The sequence below is a fragment of the Orussus abietinus genome, unplaced genomic scaffold, assembly GCF_000612105.2.
Source record: "Orussus abietinus isolate OABI.00-Male unplaced genomic scaffold, Oabi_2.0 scaffold564, whole genome shotgun sequence".
Lineage (NCBI taxonomy): Eukaryota > Metazoa > Arthropoda > Insecta > Hymenoptera > Orussidae > Orussus > Orussus abietinus.
In genome coordinates this window covers 28,712-49,809 of record NW_019394778.1, presented here as the reverse complement: position 1 = coordinate 49,809, position 21,098 = coordinate 28,712, and the positions used below count along the sequence as shown (strand labels likewise).

General features: G+C 38.7%; 1 protein-coding gene and 1 long non-coding RNA gene across 3 annotated transcripts; one reads left to right on the top strand and one right to left on the bottom strand.

The window, feature by feature from the left end:
* Positions 1-212: 212 nt before the first annotated feature.
* On the bottom strand, positions 213-20,633 carry LOC105698969 (ATP-dependent RNA helicase Ddx1). Of its 2 annotated transcripts, none has more exons than XM_023433268.1 (12): positions 20,442-20,633; positions 13,533-13,584; positions 13,281-13,465; positions 10,514-10,713; positions 8,046-8,519; positions 6,622-6,791; positions 4,940-5,102; positions 4,682-4,868; positions 3,383-3,676; positions 2,732-2,949; positions 581-701; positions 213-503 (listed from the first exon to the last, which is right to left on the bottom strand). In XM_023433268.1, exons 1-12 carry the CDS (start codon positions 20,455-20,457, stop codon positions 391-393), a joined length of 2,193 nt encoding a protein of 730 aa, XP_023289036.1. In that variant the 5' UTR covers positions 20,458-20,633; the 3' UTR covers positions 213-390. The 2 variants fall into 2 exon arrangements, with proteins under 2 accessions (XP_023289036.1, XP_023289037.1); XM_023433269.1 differs by lacking the exon at positions 20,442-20,633 and adding an exon at positions 16,175-16,196.
* Positions 12,240-13,090, top strand: LOC111674104. The gene is made up of 2 exons (XR_002762272.1): positions 12,240-12,530; positions 12,889-13,090. It is a non-coding gene; the product is annotated as an uncharacterized LOC111674104 (long non-coding RNA).
* Positions 20,634-21,098: the final 465 nt, after the last annotated feature.

The following is a 21,098-nucleotide window of genomic DNA, read 5'->3' as shown; positions in this document are numbered from 1 at the left end:
AAAGGCACGTCTAACTTCGACCTCCGGCGCGAGATGTCGACTCGGAGTCATGGGTCAGCATACCTGGTAAAAAGGCTTGAATCTGGACATCCGGGTAGGATGCTTGTGCGTTTCCAGATGTTCTCTTCTCCCATTTCCTTCTATTACTTACCGATAGGTTTTTTTGGACGTAACAATGGTATTAAACATTTTTGTATTCATTTACAATCATATTGTGAATTTAATCGTCATAAAATCTGCGAAGTATTTTATTGAAAAACCCATTTTACATACAACATTGAGGGAAAATTACGAATCTTTAAATGTTTTATTCTAAGTATATATTACGGTTGATGCAAACTGGAGCAGAGTAGGATGTTTCTGTTTTAAACATTTTCATTTACGTTCAGTTCAGCAGACTTTTGTGTGCCTCTTCAAATACGTTAACTGTGCCTTGGATTCAAGTGTTGCTAACTCGTTAACGCTTGGTGCCATTTGTTGAGTGTGTCCTTGATATCCACTCCCTAATTACATTATACGTACAAAATAGTTATAATATAACATATTATAAAGCTAAAATAATATTAAGGAATGTACATACCAGTATTTAAATTCTTTTGTCCGTAAATGACCTTGCCATCAAATTCATTCATTGGGACTTTAATATCAGGTTCAATCTGTTGTATTGTCACATTCAAGTGCTCCTCGATTTCTCCTAAATACTGTAATCAGAATATTTAATTTAACTGAAAATGACATATTCACTAATAATAAAGGCATTATTTTTCAGGTAAAGCGAAACTCGCTTCATATGTTGATTAGGATAAAACTCATTTCTTAAAAAGTATTCCATCGAACTGGTTGAAATTTTATCACAGCAATTATGAGCTCTTAAGGAATGTTCTAACATTTTCAAATTTTTTATTTTTTTATATAAAAAATTGATTAACAGCCTAGACCAGATCCAAAATGGCGTTGTGCTCCCATATTTCGATCAATATCAAATTCTTGGAGGTTCTGATGTGAGAGACGAGACTGTCAAGGTTCGGGAGACCGACTGTGTTTATTTCAGTTTTGGGCCCTCTTTATATAGTGAGGGCCCCGACGCGTCAGCCAATTAGAGGGCTCCTTTAGGGAACCTTTTGACACATAACTCCTGATCATCTAAGAATTGTCCTGACACATTCAAAATTAGGATTTTTGGACAAAATTTTTTAACTTAGCCTAGACCAGATCCAAAATGGCGTTGTGCTCCCATATTTCGATCAATATCAAATTCTTGGAGGTTCTGATGTGAGAGACGAGACTGTCAAGGTCGTCGCACAAAAATTTAGAACATTATAATCATTTAAAAACACGAATTTCAAAATGATGAAGGCAAAGGAAGTATCGTGGTTCAATTCTGTGTTAAGACGACGGAAACACGTGTAGAACACGTTCTCTTGAGAGCAATATTTAGTTGGAATTAAATGCAACAGATGGCTCTGCGGTCGATTAGTATGTCGAATTAGGATTGTGGGGATAATAAGTGATAAAAATCATAAATCCAGGGGATTTCTTGGATTTTACTTTGACTTTTTTGTAATCACTTTATAAGTAGCTTGTTCTTGTAGAGGTTGAAAATAACAAAAATATATAGGTATAACCCCATACTTCATGTTTGAAGTATTGCAAACAATATAAGTATTATGATTCATATTGCATATCTACAAATTTTGACTGATAACTGAGTGCAAAGAAAATAGAACTATTGTTTATGCATATTTCCAGGAGCGATAGTTTCATTTATTAATACTATATAACTATTTATGAACTCATTAAATGATAGGCTGAAATAAAGCAGATGAAGTGCCATAGAACTGTTGTCGTACGGGGCAGTCTCGGGGTTGCTTCCTGGTTGGAGGTCGCGTCAACGGCGACCCTGGGTGGGCGACGGGGGTTCGGGCGTCCGTGGGCAGCTCCCGGAGAGCGCCTATCCGCGAACGAGACGTGGGGAGGGTGAGAGGGAGAGAGAGAGAGAGAGAGAGGAGGCAACTCCCGAGGAGCGCCAACTCAGGCGGCATAGCGGGAGAAAGGGCGAGGAAGGAGGCAGCTCCGGGGGAGCGCCAACTCGAGGGAGAGAAAGCGGGAGGGGGAGGAGGCAGCTCCAGGGGAGCGCCANATCTAAGAATTGTCCTAATACATTAAAAATTTGGATTTTTCAACAAAATTTTGTAACTCAGTCCAGACCAGAACCAAAATGGCGTCGAGCTCACATATTTCGATCGATATACAATTATCGAAGGCTCTGATATGAGAATCGAAAGGGTGAGGACAATTTTACGACAATTTAGAAGACTCTGGTAATCGATAAACTCGCATTTGATCGGGATAAAGACAAAGAAAGTGTTGTATGCGCTTCTTTGCTAAAACGATGGGAATACGAGGTCTCGGAGTGAAAATTTAATTGACCTGGAAATCACAGATGGCGCAGAGGGTCCCTCTGCAGTCAATTAGGGCTCCAGAAAGCATGAATCCAGAGGATTTCTAGAGTTTTACTTCGATTTCTTTATAATTATTGTACGAAAACGACAGGTGGAATATGTCATTTGGTACAATACCCAACATAATTCGACCCAGCTGTCAATATAAAAAAGAACGTCGGCAACGTAGGCATTTAGAAAAATCTTCTTTACCGACGTTGATCAAGTTTCTCGACGTGTTTCACTTCACCTTAATTGTACATATAATTTCTGATACTTTGTAAATTTACCCGTGGTTCGTTGTACCAGACGCAGCAACCTCCCTCCGTAGTTAGTCTCGTATTGGTACAATTTCTTCCTCGTGAAGGACACCATTCGCCATGATACCAAACTTTTTCTGGAACGCTACTAACTAATGAGATAGCCAGTCCCATCCTTTCAGCTCTGCCTACTCTTCCTATGCGATGTACGTAATTCGATTTCTCGTCCGGTAAAGTAATGTTGATCACTGTAATTAATTTACATTGCAATGCTGGGTTATTGTAATTATTTAAACTATTGTAATTACTCAAACTCAATATGTCGTTGAGATTTTCAATAAATATTTTAGATATCTTCAAATGAAATCTACACATCTTAAAGAATCTGTTGCTTGAGTTACTTAACAAAGATTAGAAAAAAATATTTAGAAATTATTCTGTGCTACTAGAGTTCATTCTACTTTAGTGACACTCGAATAAAAGGTATCCCACTGTGACTAACTTAAAACACGTGTATTTTTATGAATTTAGTTAAGGAACAATTACAAATTGAAAATAAACAGCGGAATATAACCTAATTGTTACGTAAAAAAAGCAAAGAAAATACGTGGAAACGAAATAAACTTTGTTTTATAAATATATTCTTTATAAAGTGACATTAGCTTATCTTTAAGAACTTACTGAATGGTAAACCAGTTATATCTAATCCTCTGGCGGCCACGTCGGTGCATATCAGGAACTTAACTTCTTGCTTTTTAAACTTTTCCAAATTGGACTTGCGTTCTGCGGGTTTCCTGTCACCGTGTAAGCAAACACACGAAAACTGACTTCCGCCCATTTGCTTTAGGTAGCGTTCCAAATTGTCACAGTCTAGTTTTGTTCGACAAAACAGAAGGGCTCGATCCATTTTTAACTCCTTAATAGCACGAACGCAATATTCCCCTTTAAGTATTTTAATCGCTTCTGAGAGTGTCTCTGAAATTAATAACAAGGTGTAATTATTACATTAAAACATTCACCACATAATGAATAGATTACCAATAGAATTAAATATAAAATTATGATTTAGTTTCGGGAATCAGCAACATAATATGAAAATTGCCATATATGTATGTAATTACACGTCGATAGTATTTGATTTTTCGATAGTATTTTATTTTAGTCGATAGAAAGGCAAAAAATAAAGGAATTAAGGTGAAGTGAAACACGTCGAGGAACTTGATCAACGTCGATAAAGATTTTTCTAAATGCCTACGTTGCCGACGTTCGTTTTTATATTGACAGCTGTGTCGAATTACATTGAATATTGTACTAAATGGCATACTACACTTGTCGTTTTCGTACAATAAATATCAAGAAATAGAAGTAAAACTCCAGAAATCCTCTGGATTCAAGCTTTCTGGGGCCCTAATTGACTGCAGAGGGACCCCCTGCGCCATCTGTGATTTCCAGGTCAATTAAATTTTCACTCCGAGACCCCGTATTACCATCCTTTTAGCATAGAAGCGCATACAACACTTTTTTTGCCCTTATCCTGTTCAAATGCGATTTTATCGATTACCAGAGTGTTCTAAATTGTTGTAAAATTGTCCTGACCCTTTCAATTCTCATATCAGAGCCTTCGATAATTGTATATCGATCGAAATATGAAAGCTCGACGCCATTTTGGTTCTGGTCTGGGCTGAATTATAAAATTTTGTTAAAAAATCCAAATTTTGAATGTGGCAGGACAATTCTTAGATGATCAGGAGCGATGTGTCAAAGTTTCGGACAGTTTGGTCTAATACCATTAAAAAAAAGGGTTGTATTCGAATCGACTGATTTGAAGGGTGTTTCACTTCGCCTTAAGGCGACACGCGCGCGCGTTCATGCCTCGCAGCATGTGACACGGGTCTGTAGAATTTCGGTTTGCAGAATGCGAAAGGCCGGGGGTGTTGCACAAAAACAAGGGACGAAAGAAAAATATGATATCTAATTTACCAGCAGTGTTGTTGCCAGGTCGTACATCATCTCTGCTGTGAACACCATCAGTTTGGATGTGACATCTCAAATTTTGCCATAATTTATCCTTCTGAGGATCGACCATCACAACAACATGATGAACTGTATCTGGGACAGCATCTTCACCTTTCAGATCTACCCACGTCGGAAAGTGCATCAATCGGCCCTAAATAATTAAAACGGAGAAATATGCTGAAGAAAAAGTCCGTAGAACGCATACTTCATTTTTATACTTACTGCCATTTTCTTAACATCAAAATCGTGCAATGTAGCGGAGCACACTATCATTTGCAATCTGTTGCCGTCGGACGTAATTTTCGGCATTTGATTGTATAATCGATCAATCATTTCGCTGTATCCTTGCTTAAGTAAACCGTCAGCTTCATCTAACACAAAAAACCTGTAACCAAATTATACGAACAGTTCAGATTTAGTATACAAATTATGAAGGTCGATATAGAACTAAACTTAAGTGGGTAAGATGTCCTTGAAATTGATGGAAAATCTATACTCCAGTAAGTACGTTTGCCGCAAGTTTATTTCTTTGTATTAAAGTGAAGTGAAACCCCCTTCAAATCAGTTGATTCGAATACAAAATTTTCTTTTGAGGGTAAAAGACCAAACTGTCCGAAACTTTGACACGTCACTCCTGATCATCTAAAAATTGTCCTGACACATTGAAAATTTAGATTTTTCAACAAAATTTTTTAACTCAGCCCAGACAAGAACCAAAATGGCGTCGAGCTCTCATATTTCGATCAATATACAATTATCGAAGGCTCTAANAAATATTAATTATATTAAATTTCTGAACGTCTTTCACGTGTCCTTAAGGTGATATGAAAATCAGCTTATATATATATTGTGACGTTGCAAAAGTCTTTGCACGTCACAATGGATTCTGGGTGCCGGAGCGGGGAGGAGTCCCGCTGGCAAACATTATAATAAGCTTTGTATTATATTAAAATGTATGTAAAACTTGCGAGATACTCAGCAGTGTACAGGCGCCGGGCGCATCGGGCGCGCAAATATAATTTTCACAGGCTTATGGACAGCGCGCGGGGCCCCGAATTCGGGGGTCCTGCTGCCCTTAGTGGGCGATCGCTCTAATTAGGCGGCCTAGGGATGTTCGATTCTCTTAGAAGAATCGATTCTTGAATCGGATCATGAAGAATCGATTCTCTTGAAAATCGGAATCCAAAGAATCGATTCTGCAATAATCAATCCAAAAAATCGGAAATTTTTCATATATAATTAACACAAATTTAATTAATACATTTTTACGTGTCGAAAGCCATCCATGAAAATGAAATGACTGTTGTACAAAAAAACTAAACAATTATTAGCAGTTTATATAGCAATTATATGTCTTCTCTAGCTTTCCCTTTGGCCGATATTTCCGGCCGAGATGGTCGACGGAATAAATGAGAGGTTCTGATTGGCTGTTGAAATTCAGGTAGTGTTATGACAAAAGTGCGTTACGACGCTGAGTTTCAGTAGCCAATCTTGTCGTAGCGACCTACAGCAACCAATGAGCGAAGCGAATTTCTCCCCTCGTAGGTCGCTACGACAAGATTGGCTACTGAAACTCAGCGTCGTGACGCACTTTTGTAAAGAATCGATTCTAAAAATCGATTCTTTCAGCAAAAAAATCGATTTTTGAAAGAATCGAATCGGAATCGAACATCCCTAAGGCGGCCTAGTGATCTAACCAAACTAGGCGAGATGGCAGGTCGATGCCAAAAAGTTCAGGGATATCACTAAAAAAACATAGTCTTAAACGTATCTCCCCCCTTAAGTAGTTTATCTTTTAAAGCCCCTAATTAAAGAACATGTTATCCCCCATCTGCTAAAATATATTCATATCCACAACTGTATTATAAAGTTCACATAATAACGACAACTTGAAATACACTTACCTGCAATGAGTTAGTGATAAATAACCACTCTGAACAAGATCCTCCAAGCGGCCAGGTGTACCAACAACAATATCAACGCCAGAATTTAATATAGAAATTTGTTCCTTTATATTTACACCTCCGATGACCAGGAGCTCCTTAACTTTTGGATCCTTCAAGTTCACCTTAAACTGTAGAATTTCTTACATTAGGACTGACTAACTTATTTATAATAGAATCTTTAACGGAAACGAAGAAATTTGGTGAATAAAACAACGCGCGCATGGGATGGGACCCGAAAGTCAGGAGAAGCACGAAGGGACCACGGTTGCAGGAAACCTGATCGCATGGTCCCCTCCGACGCGCCGATGGCAACCATCGTGCGGTTTTTAGTAGGTGTGAGTCCCACATTACGCCCGCTCTCCCCCGGGGGCGGTGGTGTGTAGACGTTTTCTCCACGAAAAAAAAAAAGTGGTAAGAGGAACGAATGTTCATGTAACCCTGAGGGCATGTATTATGTTCCGTGCGCGACACTCATGTATGTAAATTCATCGCGGACTTTGAAATGTCAGACAAATTCCCAGAAAGGGACTTACTGCCTGCTTGGGGCCATCGGGCCATTTACCAATTTAGCAATTTCCTGACTTCGAAATCGGTTCGTAAATTTTAGTTTTCTACGATACGATAATATTGCCCTGTACGTCCCAGCGCGGAAATTTAGGGTTCTTTAGAATTTTCTCGGGTTGACCGTCCCTATTCTTTACCGTCATACCATCTTTAACTTTACCGCTAACAGGTGCGCGCAACATGCACACGGGCATACAGCATGTTTTTCCATCTGCACGGCAACTAGAAATGTTCCGTTTTCACCCAACCGTATTGGACAGCTACCAACCAATCACGAGGCTGACTATTCGATTTTAACCGCCCTTCTTAAAATCAGTCAGCCAATCGCTATGCAAGAAATATGCTACCACCTCCTCAAAAAATGTAATGCAACCGGAGGAGGAATTCTGTATTTTTGCTGTAAGTCAGTCAGTCTCCGTCTCCCGATAATTCAACGTCTCTCGTCAGCCTTCACCATCATCTCTGCAACCGTTATCGTTATTCACGCGTGAAGAGCTGACAAAATTCAATAAGTCATTCGTGTATTTAATATTATAATAAATTTAAGTTGTTTTGTTCACGACAGTCTCACTCTTCATTCGGGTACCTTCCTTCTTCACGTGAGCAGTTGTATGAATATCCCATTTTGCAATTCTACTTGCAAGAACAATCGGGATTTATGCAACAACTGCCCGACAAACTAGCCGGGCAGAACATATTAAACAAGGCAGAATATTATATCTCGAAAAAGTCAAGGAAAAATTAATTCAGGTATGGTTAATGCAATTTAATGATAGAAAAATGATTTGATCTGAGCTGAAAAAAATATATAAATTTACCTTTTGTAATTGTTGAAATGTCTGCTCTGCCAGTTCACGGGAGGGTTCGATAATAATTGCTTGTGGTGCATTACTGGTCGGCTTGCCATTTCCTTCGGATGTTTGGCCTTGACTGCAATTCACTGGATTTAGTTTTATCAGATCCTTTGGGGCGGCGGATACAGCAATGTATCCACTTGGTGGAGGATGCTTAAAAGGCTGAGCACCGAAATTAAACGACATCTCGGCATTTTTTAGCACAACGGCAGGAAAAAAGGTCTGTGATTTCTGCTGTTCATTTAGGGTGAAGGCTCGCCCTAAATCGGTTCCATTCTTCAGATATCGTATTTCACCAATAGTTAAGTCCAGTAAACAACCAATAACATCGTGCATCCCAAAAGGTTCGCCATAGTCATCAAATTGTTTCGCATTCGATTTCTTTCCAGTGCCGCCAAAACCATAACCAAATTTGTCAGTTCCAAGGTCTAAAGAAGCCTATAAAATCAAAAACGTTTAAACTACCTACCGTATCCCTCACAATCAATCTTATTAACCTAATTTACTTAAAGCTAACAAGGAAAAGTCACATTAATCGAGATTGAATTTTATTTAGCTTTATACAGGTTAATTGTTCTGTACGAGGTTGTACAAGACCGAAAGGGCGAGATTCTAACCGAACGTGAATTCGATCGAGATCCGCGAAATGAAATGTTCTAATTATCGATTACGCGTGTGATTCAAACCAACAAGTGTCCGTCTTTGTTTGCGGACTAGCGCAAGAATTTAAGCTAACTGAGAGAGGCTATCAAAGCTTTATGAGCCTAGCCGTGAAAAGCCGTGAAAAGCCGAAGTAAAGGAGCGTCCCGAGTGACGTCCTGAGTTAACCGAAGCCTGAGTTGAACTGGCGTTTTTTGGTTGTTAAGCAAGACACTTCGCCTGCGTCTTGCCTTCGGGTGGGGAGCAACATTGTCGCCGAGCAGTTTTCCGCTTGCAGGGTAGTTCGCAGAAGTGCGCCCATAAATTCCCTGAAGAGGGTTGTCTAAAACTTCGTAGAATTTTTCGAGCACGTCTCCGTCATCAGGCAATAAACCAGTAAAGAGGCCCTCGCTGAGTTTAACCCTCCTCGAGGACTCTCACTGATTTATGTTGGTCATTGGAGTTAACTTATGGCCGCCCTTGCCCAAAAGACAGCCAAATTCGGAAAACGCTTGAGCGACATGTGCGGTCCTGGCGGACGGACTTTCTCCGCGGTGCGTATCCCAAACATTAATCTATTAGGTTGTCGAGGAAGTCACGACGAATTTTCGTACAGATGGTGATTGATAAATGCGTCATGCCTTTCCCGACTATCTAATACAATAAAAATAAGAAAACACGTGTCTACGTATACATTCGAATGGGCCTTACTTTTCGAGTTATTACCATTTAAATTGAAGTTTATCGAATGTGACATTTAACTTGAGACACCAATATATCTCTAAAGTGTAATTGCGAGGTGTAAACTCCATTGAGGTTATGTCGCACTGGTGCAAAAAGCATTTTATAGAAAAAAATGTCAAATAATAGTTTCTTAACTTTAAGAGGGACGTATAATGTTAAATTAATTGTTTATTTGAAGGTCATTTCAGAGTCAGTTTTATTTCTTTAACAGAAGATCCTTCTTATTGCAACGTTATATGAAAAAAGGAACGACTTTCACTGGAAATATTTTTTTTCGACTTTAATTTTGCAACATAGTAATCAAAATGATGTCAAGAAAATTCCATTCCGAGTTATCTTGTACAATACCTTAGTTTCACTATTTACACCAGTCAGACTTTATGTGGATTGAGGAAAGCGACCACAGTTACAAAAAAGAACAGCCACCAGAAATTTTCGAAAAGGTAATTTTTAAGTTCAATGCATTTTTTTTATGTGAGTTATAAAGGAATCATAACATTGCATTAATGTCGGTCCATATATATGTAATACGTTTAATACGTTCTATCATATTTTATAGAGTGAATGTCAATAATTTCCAAAAATTATTTTTGGAAAAAGATATAATAATTAACAGAATTAATCACAACAATTAAAAATACTATCCGGGCATGTAAAATATGCGATAATATATCGTTACGTTAACAATAATAATGTGAAATTTTGCTATATAATTAGTAAAAAGTTTTGTTATTCTTTCTAGGAAAGGATAGTAAATGTAGAATTGTTCATTTTACTGCTCCCAAAAGGTAAAAAAATATAGTTACCGTTACCAGATTTCCTAGTTAAGAAAAAAATTGATTTTGCTATAAAAAGTATCCAAGTCCTGTTTGAACTATGAAGACTAGTTAAAAATTAGTTAATTTAACTAGACTTTTCTCTCAGCGTATATACGCGACTTCCGTGAAAAACCGCCGGCAACCTAAGTCACTTGTACATGCCGTCCGCCATGGAAACGTTAACACCAAATGTGTCATTTGCTAGGATTAGTAACAGATATTAAGGATTACCTGAGACGTTGACCAACCAACTCGACACAAGCCCTCGTCAGTGACAATAGCTTCATAGAAAAATTTGCCATTACCATGCACCCCCTTGTTTGCTCTGCAACCGTGCCATTCCCGTTGCTCTCGGCTTTGACAACGCAAGCCATCAGGAGTAATAGCTAACGCTTTACCTCTGTCGAACAGGCTCAACCCCCAGTTTAAAGCTACGGATATTTCATGAAATTAATGAACAATAAACGACACATTCATACACGAAACTATGTTGCTATGAAAGTCTGGAGACATCGAAAATTAACTGAACGGGGACAGTTCGGGGACCTTAAGGTGAAGTGAAACACGTCGAGGAAGTTGATCAACGTTGATAAAGAAGATTTTTCTAAATACCTACGTTCGTTTTTATATGGACAGCTGTGTCGAATTACATTGAATATTGTACCAAATGGCATACTACACTTGTCGTTTTCGTACAATAAATATCAAGAAATCGAAGTAAAACTCCAGAAATCCTCTGGATTCAAGCTTTCTGGGGCCCTAATTGACTGCAGAGGGACCCCCTGCGCCATCTGTGATTTCCAGGTCAATTAAATTTTCACTGCGAGGCCTCGTATTCCCATCGTTTTAGCATAGAAGCGCATACAACACCTTTTTTGCCTTTATCCTGTTCAAATGCGAGTTTATCGATTACCAGAGTGTTCTAAATTGTCGTAAAATTGTCCTGACTCTTTGGATTCTCATATCAGAGCCTTCGATAATTGTATATTGATCGAAATATGAGAGCTCGACGCCATTTTGGTACTGAACTGGGCTGAGTTAAAAAATTGTTTTTCTAAATCCAAATTTTGAATATGTCGGGACAATTCTTAGGTGATCAGGAGTGGCGTGTCAAAGTTTCGGACAGTTTGGTCTAATACCCTTAAAAAGAAGTGTTGTATTCGAATCGACTGATTTGAGGGGGGTTTCACTTCACCTTAACCCCTTGCCTTACGATTTAAATTCCAATAGCGCGTGCTATAAACAAGAAAAATGTCGGTCATACATCGGGCCATTTCACGGTTTGCCTGAACGTTCAAAGTCTCACACGTCTCTCATACGTTTTGTTTACGTTTGGCCCGATTGGCATACCACGTCTCTCACATGTTTTGTTCACGTTAGGCCCGTTTGATATACCAAGCCTCTCACACGATATTGTAAGTGAAGAGGTTAAGGTGAAGTGAAACACTCTTCAAATCAGTCAATTCGAATACAACACTTTTTTTTAAGGGTGTTGGACCAAACTGTTGGCAACTTTGCTACATCACTCCTGATCATCTAAGAATTGTCCTGACACATTGAAAATTTGGATTTTGTAAACAAATTTTTTAATTCAGCCCAGACCAGAACCAAAATGGCGTCGATCTCTCATATTTCGATCAGTATACAATTATCGAAGGCTCTGATATGAGAATCGAAAGGGTCAGGACAATTTTACGACAATTTAGAACACTTTGATAGTCGATAAACTCACATTTGAACGGGATAAAGGCAAAAAAAGTGTTGTATGCGCTTCTTTGCTAAAACGATGGTAATACGAGGTCTCGGAGTGAAAATTTAATTGACCTGGAAATCACAGATGGCAAAAAAAGTGTTGTATGCGCTTCTTTGCTAAAACGATGGTAATACGAGGTCTCGGAGTGAAAATTTAATTGACCTGGAAATCACAGATGGCGCGGGGGGAATTAGGGCCCCAGAAGGCATGAAAATACCTAATTGCCCTTGTGTGAGAAATGGGTACGAAATTAATCGCAGAATCACCTTAGCAATGCGATTATTAGATGTAGGTTTGAATGGTATAGAACAGTTTTATGCCTTCATGGAATTGCCGCGGCCGATATACCATTCCTTTTATAATAAACTTGTCAAAGCAATTGCTGTAGCAAAGAAAACTGTGCGTACTGTCCGTATCTGTGCGTAGGAAAGCTGAAGAGGAGGGAAATCTTGCCTTAGAAGGCCAACTTTATGGAGCTGGCATAGCAGACTAAAGGTAAAAATTTGTTTTGATTCGATTCTTCAAATTTAACAACAAAAAAGTTACACGTCAAACTTTAAACGCATTTTTCTAATTCGCGTGATAAGTAACTTCGACAAATTTCTTCCGATTGACTTCAAATTTTTAAATCATCATTGTAATTGTATTTCGCAGAGAAGTACATACGGAATTTTTGATTAATTAAAAACTTTCCATTTTGTGAGCAGTTTTATACGAAATTTGTCACTGGAAATTCACCTGTTAACTTCAAATACCTGCCATTTTCGAAAAAAATTAATATTTTTAAAATTCCATATGTACTTACCTAGGTATTCTTATGTAGATTAACGAGAATTGTTTTGTTTTGTTCTAGGTAAAAAATTGTGGACGCCAAATGTCACGCCGTGGAACGCCTCGGAAAAAGGTGAAAAAGGCAAATAGGAGTTGTCGGCCATTTTGCATAAGAAAATGAATAAAGAAAACTATTTTTGATACTTTGATACATACACTAAATATGTTATCGTATACCTGTAATTAGTTTTGTAAATAAATTACTTTTTTATACAACAAAAAAATGGTTGAATATGCACATGATTTTATACCCACTACCCGCTGCCATACCCCTTAATTAATTTTAAAAAAGTAAAAACTTAAACAATAGATTTGTTTTTCAATAGTTAAGGGTATAAACTGCAGTGAAAACAATGATCAAAAACTCTGTAGGGAAGACTTTCATAGCAAACTAGGAAATTCTCTAATAAATACATTGTTGCACTTGGGTGGATTTTCTTCCTTTTCCGGACTCAATATCCTTCAATGTTTCCCAAACGATTTGTAAGATCGGTAAACAGAAGGCTCCAGTTTTACCACTTCCAGTTTCCGCCGCCATTAAAACATCTCCGCCACCCAAGATCAAAGGAATAGCCTCTGCTTGGACATCAGTTGGTAACCTATACAAACAGCGCTTTCTTAGAGATTCTACCTTACTTCGTGATTTTACGGCACTTGACTACTTACATCCATTCCATATCTTCTACGGCTTTCGCTATTTCCGGCAGAACACCCATCTCTGTAAAATTGAAGAGGAATTTCAAATTCAAATTTTGTGTAACTACGGGTACGTAAGAATTCTTTTGTATTTTTATATACGATAGAATCATCAAGTAAATATCATAAGATCACATCGTATGTAATATATTTCAATCTAGCAATTAGGTAGAATTTCCAGCCAAATACGCATGCGCGAGAACACGCAGCGTCAACTGATGACAAAAACTCTTCCTGAGCTTGAGCTCAGCGTGGCTATTGGAAATGGGATGTGAGAATGATACACTTTATTGTATTTAATTTAACAAAAACTTTATTCTTTATTTAACGCTCGGAGGACCCATCTTTACTTCTTCAATTACTCTAGCGAACTAACCACAAAAGGGCAACTGCTGATCTCGGTCAGGACCAGTGATGACTAAATTCCTTTCGTATACCTGAAGTTCTAATTTAAATTCACAACGAAATAGATTCGCGTTTAAGGAAAATGGATCGCTATTGCTTGGTTAAAGGCTGCCATAGCACAAAATATCCGAGTAAAAATAGAGAAAATGACGTAAATATACCATTTTAAGGTAAGGGATTAACCGATCATATCGGATTAAGTGACATCATATTCATAAACACCTAACCATCACTGTCCGTGCAACGCGAAGCTTTGAACTGGATTTTGAAGTATATGAAGAATTAGGTATACGTGCAATAGCATGTCGAAGAAAGATTCCACAGCTATTCAAGGAAATGATTTTTTGTTTTCGTACTGTATTCGTAAAATTCCTAGAGGTAAAGTTATTCAAAATGTAGCTTATCTTTTAGTATCTCTTTGACTTAAAGAACCGGTCCAATGGATTACGTTATCTCGATCGAAATGATTATACGGGGGGTGTCTCAAAAGTAAGTTCCACTATTTTTTTAAACCCGTTTGGTTGGCGGGAAACGTTTGAAATTTAGAGGGAATATTTGTCTGGGTGTAGGGCAGGTCCTGTAAAGTCCCTATACCCGTGCATTCATCGCTAGGTCAGTCAGGCCGCAGTCGCCATGGAGACTCCACTCGCTCTTACCGCCGATTGTGAAACTCGTGGTGTTATTCATTTTTTAACCGGAAAAAATTAAAATGCGACTGAAATTCGTCGCGAGTTGTTTAGCGTGTACGGTGAAGATGTTATGTCAAGGTCAATGGTTGCTCGTTGGCGCCAATTATTCATTGATGGGAGAAAAACATTGCACGATGAACAACGAAGCGGCCGGCCCTCGACTTCACTTACTCCGAGTGTTGCCGAGAAGAAAAATTGAATTTTTTTCCAAAAACCGAGCTAGCACAAAATTTGCGAATGTAGCACATAAAGAGCACAAAATGTTAAGACAAAGAAATTTGAATTCTGTAAAGGTGGGGGTGCCAGCTTTACGCACCTGTTGCCGAGCATGTTCGAAGGATCTTGGATTCCGATTGGCGCCTTACGCTTGATGAAATTCTTTATCAACTGCCCCCGAATATTGAGATCCAAGGTACCAGAGAGAGATAGAGAGAGGAACAGAAGGTTCCGGTTAAAAACAATGAGACTCCAGTCGCTCGTACCGCCGATTGTGAAGTTCGTGGTGTTATTCGTTTTTTAACCGGAACCTTGTGTCCCTCTCTCCATTTCTCTCTGGTACCTTGGATATCAATATTCGGAGGCAGTTGATAAAGAATTTCATCAAGCGTAAGGCGCCAATCGGAATCCAAGATCCTTCGAACATGCTCGCCAACACTAGGAGTGCGTGAAGTCGAGGGCCGGCCGTTTCGTTGTTCATCGTGAAGGAAATATTTCGAAGAGGCAAGGCTTTTATCGGAGGTCCATGGGCGGACCTATTCCCCGAATCATGGGCGAGGAAAGGCGAGAATGTTTACAATATATGAGCATGGCCTAAACAACTGATACGGCTAGACCAAGACGGTCCCTGCCAACAGTGGACGGGACGGCATTTGGTCAAGGAACATAGAGCGGAACACTTGGATCCATTTTTTTATACGCCTCCTCGAGGATCATATCTATGGTTTTTTTTAACAATAATCCAATTAATGTTCTGTAAATCTACAACAATATAGACTCGTTGGCGGTGGTTTCGCTTCGGTAATTTCACCTCCTACAATCGTGCAATGTTATTCTCCCATCAATGAATAATTGGCGCCAACGAGCAACCATCGACCTTGACATAACATCTTCACCGTACACGCTACACAATTCGCGATGAATTTCAGTCGTATTTTTATTTTTTCCGGTTAAAAAACGAATAACACCACGAGCTTCACAATCGGCGGTAAGAGCGAGTGGGGTCTCCGTGGCGACTGGGGCGTGACTGACCTAGCGACTAATGCACGAGCATAGGGATTTTACAGAGCTTGCCCTACACCCAGGCAAATATTCCCTCCAAATTTCAAACGTTTCCCGCCAACCAAACGGTTTGAAGAAAATAGTGGAACTTACTTTTGAGACATCCCTCGTATTTGAATTGATTGGAAATGGGATGTTAGAATGATACACTTTATTGTATTTCATTTAACAAAGACTTTATTCTTTATTTAACGCTCGGAGGACCCATCTTTACTTCTCCAATCACTCTAGCGAACTAACCACAAAAGGGAAACTGCTGATCTCGGTCAGGACCAGTGATGACTAAATTCTTTCTCTGGACCCTCTTTGTGGAGGTGCGACTCTGCGTCGCCTCTTAATCCAAACAACGGTTCTTATCGTTATCTATACGCATTAAACATAGATTGGTTTTTGTTTCATTTATAAACCTCAATCTTCAGGTTTATAATTCCAACAGTGGCATTAGGCTGTTCATAGAAACATTGATTTAAAAACAGTATTTAATTTTATGACTGAATATTATTACAGGTAATATTATCATCCTCGACGTCTATGTAGTTGGAACCAGTGACGCCCGCATATTATTATCGGATATCCCAAAAGTCATAGAAAATCCCAATAATCTGAAAAACAGTTTGAGTCTCCTCGAAATGGGATATTATACATCCCCTATAAGTGGAGTAAAAAAAGTGGACTTCCGCCGGATCAGGGGGTTATTACACGCCAATATGTTTGCGCCCAAATGGATGGTCACCCCTTTCTCCCCAAAACTACCCCAACCCAATGGGCCTCAAGAGAGAAGGAACCGAAAACCTAATATTTCTCCTGTGCTGCTTAATTTATCGCTGCTTATTACTTTACTAGTACCTTACATAAATATCTGCTGTTCTGGAGTTATTTTTAGCTTTACATGGTAAGTATGTTCGAAACCAAAGTTCTGTGCAATGATTTACTTACGTCCTATTTGGAACGTATGATTACAATGATTAATCTCTTACAATTATTCCATGTATACTAGAATAAATTAATAAATACTCGTACGATGATTGCACCTGAAAAGAAGAGTCATACAACATAAAGCGTTACGTCCAACCTCACCTTGTAATTTATGCCGCGGCAAATATCTGTGATTCAACAACAGAGTAAAAATTTAACGACATATATTCTAGTGCACATGGCATAAGTGTAAGAGATAAATAACTGTAATCATACGTTCCGAATAGAACGTAAGTAAATCATTGCACAGATCTTTGGTTTCGAATTTACTTACCCTGTACAGCTAAAAATTACTCCAGGACAACAGAAATTTATGTAACGCACTTGTAAAGTAATAAGCAGCGATAGACTGAGCATCACAGGAGAAATATTAGGTTTTCGGTTCCTTCTCTCTTGAGGCCCATACGGTTGGGGTAGTTTTTCGGTGAAAGGGGTGATGTTTCGAATCTGGCTCGTGGGTATCCCCAGAGCACATAAATAGCACGAAGATAATGCGAGAGAAAATCGTGCAAAATGTGTTACTATTTCTACTCTTCTATCTTGGAGCCTATACGATCGGAGGTAGTTTTAGGGGGAAGGGGACAGTGTTTCGGATCCGGCTCTTGGATATTTCTAGAGCACTAAAATAGCACCAAAATAATTCGAGAAGAGAACATGCAAAATGTTATTATTTCTATCTCTTCTCTCTTGGCACTTATACGATGAGGGGTAGTTTTGGGGTGAAAAGGGTGGTGTTTCGGATCTGGCTCTTGGGTATTTCTAGAGCACTAAAACAGCACCAAAATGCTGCATACTCATTTTTCTGCGAATCTTTCCCTTAACGTAGAATCCACTGTGGGGTGTTGAGTGAATGTTCACTCAGCACCACCATCGATTTTCGGTATAAAGGATTGTTCGAGCCGAATTAGCAAGGGCTCAACTGAAAATCAATTCTTCCATTTTCGTTATCTCAAATAGTAATGAGTATGCCACGCGTGGTCCGAAAACAGACTTCGCGTCCCGGCGCGCCAACCACCACGTCAAGGGTCGACAACGACGTCGACCCCCTGGAGGTAGGGTCGTCGTCTCGACTCAATTCCTTTGAGCATCGTTCCTACACGCTTCTCTTCATCCTGAAGTGTCTCCTTCAACCCATCCGGAAAATATCGTTCGAAAGTTCCCAAGAAGACCTATGTACCTCTCGACCACGTCCGCAATCAGGACAATTTATGTCTCCGTCCTTTTACTCTTCTTCTAGTTCTTCTCCGAAATCCTCGAGCGACACCCGCATATGCAGTCCCCACTCACGCCTATGGAACTGCAGAAAACTTCCCTTTCCTCAAATTTCCTTGATCAATCCGCTGCATGGTAAAATTCAATTCGTTGACACAATACAGCTATCCATGACTTCCTTTCAAAACTCTGCCTCTCTAAACTCTCTCCGGGACATTCATGTTTCTCAACTTGGGTCCTAAAATCTAGATTCGACTGAACAGCCGCGTGGCCAGCATCGCCCCGGCATCTTACAAGGAAGGTACCTGAGGTGTCCCCCTCCGATTTTGTTCATTTTTAAATATGTTATAGAGGACTAAAATCTAAGGGACCCGTGTTTTTTTTTATCGGCGGATAAACACTTTTAGGGGGTGAAATCAGGCTTCAAAGTTGGCCGTGCAAGGGGGTGAGTTGGCTGTTTCATATAGAAGCACTCGACCGATTTTCATGAAACAACCGTCAAAATGTAGGGAATGAAGAATTATGAAACATGCATTTGGAATTTTTCGAAAAAATTCATTTTTACGGGGTGAGCCACCCCTTTGAATACTTCTTTTACCCCTTACGCGAGCAGTAATTGCTCTATCCAAATGAAACTTGGTTAATTTATAGACCAGAACAATACAAAAAAAAGCATATTTTGGTTTTTTTCGAAAAACGAATTCTAAGGGTTGTAACAACCCTTTAATAAAATGATGTATAATCTCATTTTAAAACCAGCTTTGTACGACTTTCTTGGACTTAAAGGACTTAAAGGACTTTAACGATTAAAATTAATAAAAGAATACGATCAGGTACCATCCGATACATTCGAAGGGTAAATTACCTCTTGGGTTCAAAGGAATGTGATTCGTAGAATATTAGACAGTGGAGTTAGTTGTCCTCGCAACTAGTGCATAGCCGAGTGGTAACGCCGCGCGAGCGAGCAGGATGCAGTGCCAGGTTTTCAACGATTCCACCATCTAACGGTACTGAAAGGAAGTAGATCACCCATCCCATACTACTGGTACATATAGGAATTAATAAACTACACATTGTGCACCGATGACAAGTATAATTCAGACTCCTTACTACATTTTGGTTCTTTTATATTTATTCAATGTAAACCCATCGCAAAGGTAATGAAAATAAAATAAATATTGAGCAATTCACTGTTTAACTACATTAGTTATTGATACACAATCTAGGATTGTATTTTAATTTATGCTCCAAATTATTTTAGTTAAACTGAAATAAAATGTCATATGCACATTAATTTTATTCCAATTCGATTAAAATAACTTGCAGCATAAATGAAAATACAAACCTAGGCTATACAGCGGTAGGCACGAATGCCTTCTTTGTAGATACGGTAATGGCAATGCATAATGGGAAGGCATTCTTGTCCACCAGTGTACATTGACGACCAATACAACACGGACAGTGTTCACTACTTTTAATACTTCTTTTAAATTTACCTAAAATATGATCTTTGTATAAGTTATGAATATAAAATATATATTCAAAGTAGTATGAACACTAAATGTACCGATAATTTATAACACTTTTATCGTTTTAAATGGTATCGATACCATTTAAAATCAGTCATTTGACCAGCCACTGGAATGTCTGGTATTAAACGAGTTATTAAGGAATAAATCAGTATTTTAATTTCTTCAACATGTTATTTTACACAAATTAAATAAAAACATTTTATTTCAGTTTGAGTAAGGCACTCTGATATAAATTAATCCTTAGCTTTATCGGTGTTTCTGTCTGGCCGAAATCTATTACTGGTAATATCTCCAAAGATTCTGCTAACTTTTAATAACAAATTCCACCTTTCCTGTTATCGCTAGTGAAATAAGATGCAAAGGAAATTCAGGTATCAACTGGAATAAAAATTTTAATTCTGCTCCATTTCATTCCTTGTACCGAGTAAGAATTATACATCACTACACAAATTGTACATGAACGTAAGATTCAACACACTGCAATGCATACAACCAGTGTTGCCTTTAAACTCTAAAAGAACAGATATAAAATGACTACAGTCAATCTTGTTCCACAATGAATCAAAATCAATAATTGTCTCATAATTTGGGTCAACTTAATCTACTATATCAAATTTAATGTGTTGTTAATTGTAAAATTTAATTGAAAAGCGCCATTTTGATTACTTTGACAACGATGGAATATTTGATGTTTGATTTCAATTTATACATGAGTTTATGATCTATGGGTTTTGCATTTCAATAACTTTTTCACATAACAAAATACGAAGCAAAACTGGAAAAAGTACCTTCGAAGGCTGCCATGATGCTTCAACAAATGAAAAATTAAATCCAACAAACACTAATAAAAATTCACTATTCTGTACATCTTTCGATGAATTCAAAAACAGGCATAAACTACCCGGTGAAATTAAGGAACTGACTCAGTACGAGACAGCAAGATCGCTCACAAGCCGGTTCTCTCACGTTGGTAAAGACCAAGACAACAAAAATGTCCATAGAGGCCACTGAAACCATAGATGAGTTGGGAGATTGCTCACGGGCAGGGTCGCGCGTTCGCGTCCTGTGCTGCCCTCCGGTGGAGGATGCGGACAGCTAACGCACTTGCCACCTGTTCCCCTCAGTGGTGGTGCAACATATTTCTGGCCAGTAGGCCTATTCTCTAACTCGTAACGACAACTGTCGTTATCGTTACGTTACCGATGGTCGTCGCTTGTTCTACCGACAGCTTAACGAATGGCGTATTCTGTAACTGCTCCTAGCGACACCCTATCGATACAAAATGAGCTAACGACATCGTTACGCTAGCGACAATGCCCTATTCGGCATAACTGTTTTCAACCAATGAAATTTCACATTTTCTTAAGATGAGTTTGTGAACACTGAAAGATACAAAGGATACAAATTAAAAATAGTGGTTCACAGCAGCGAAGTTCATAGTTTTT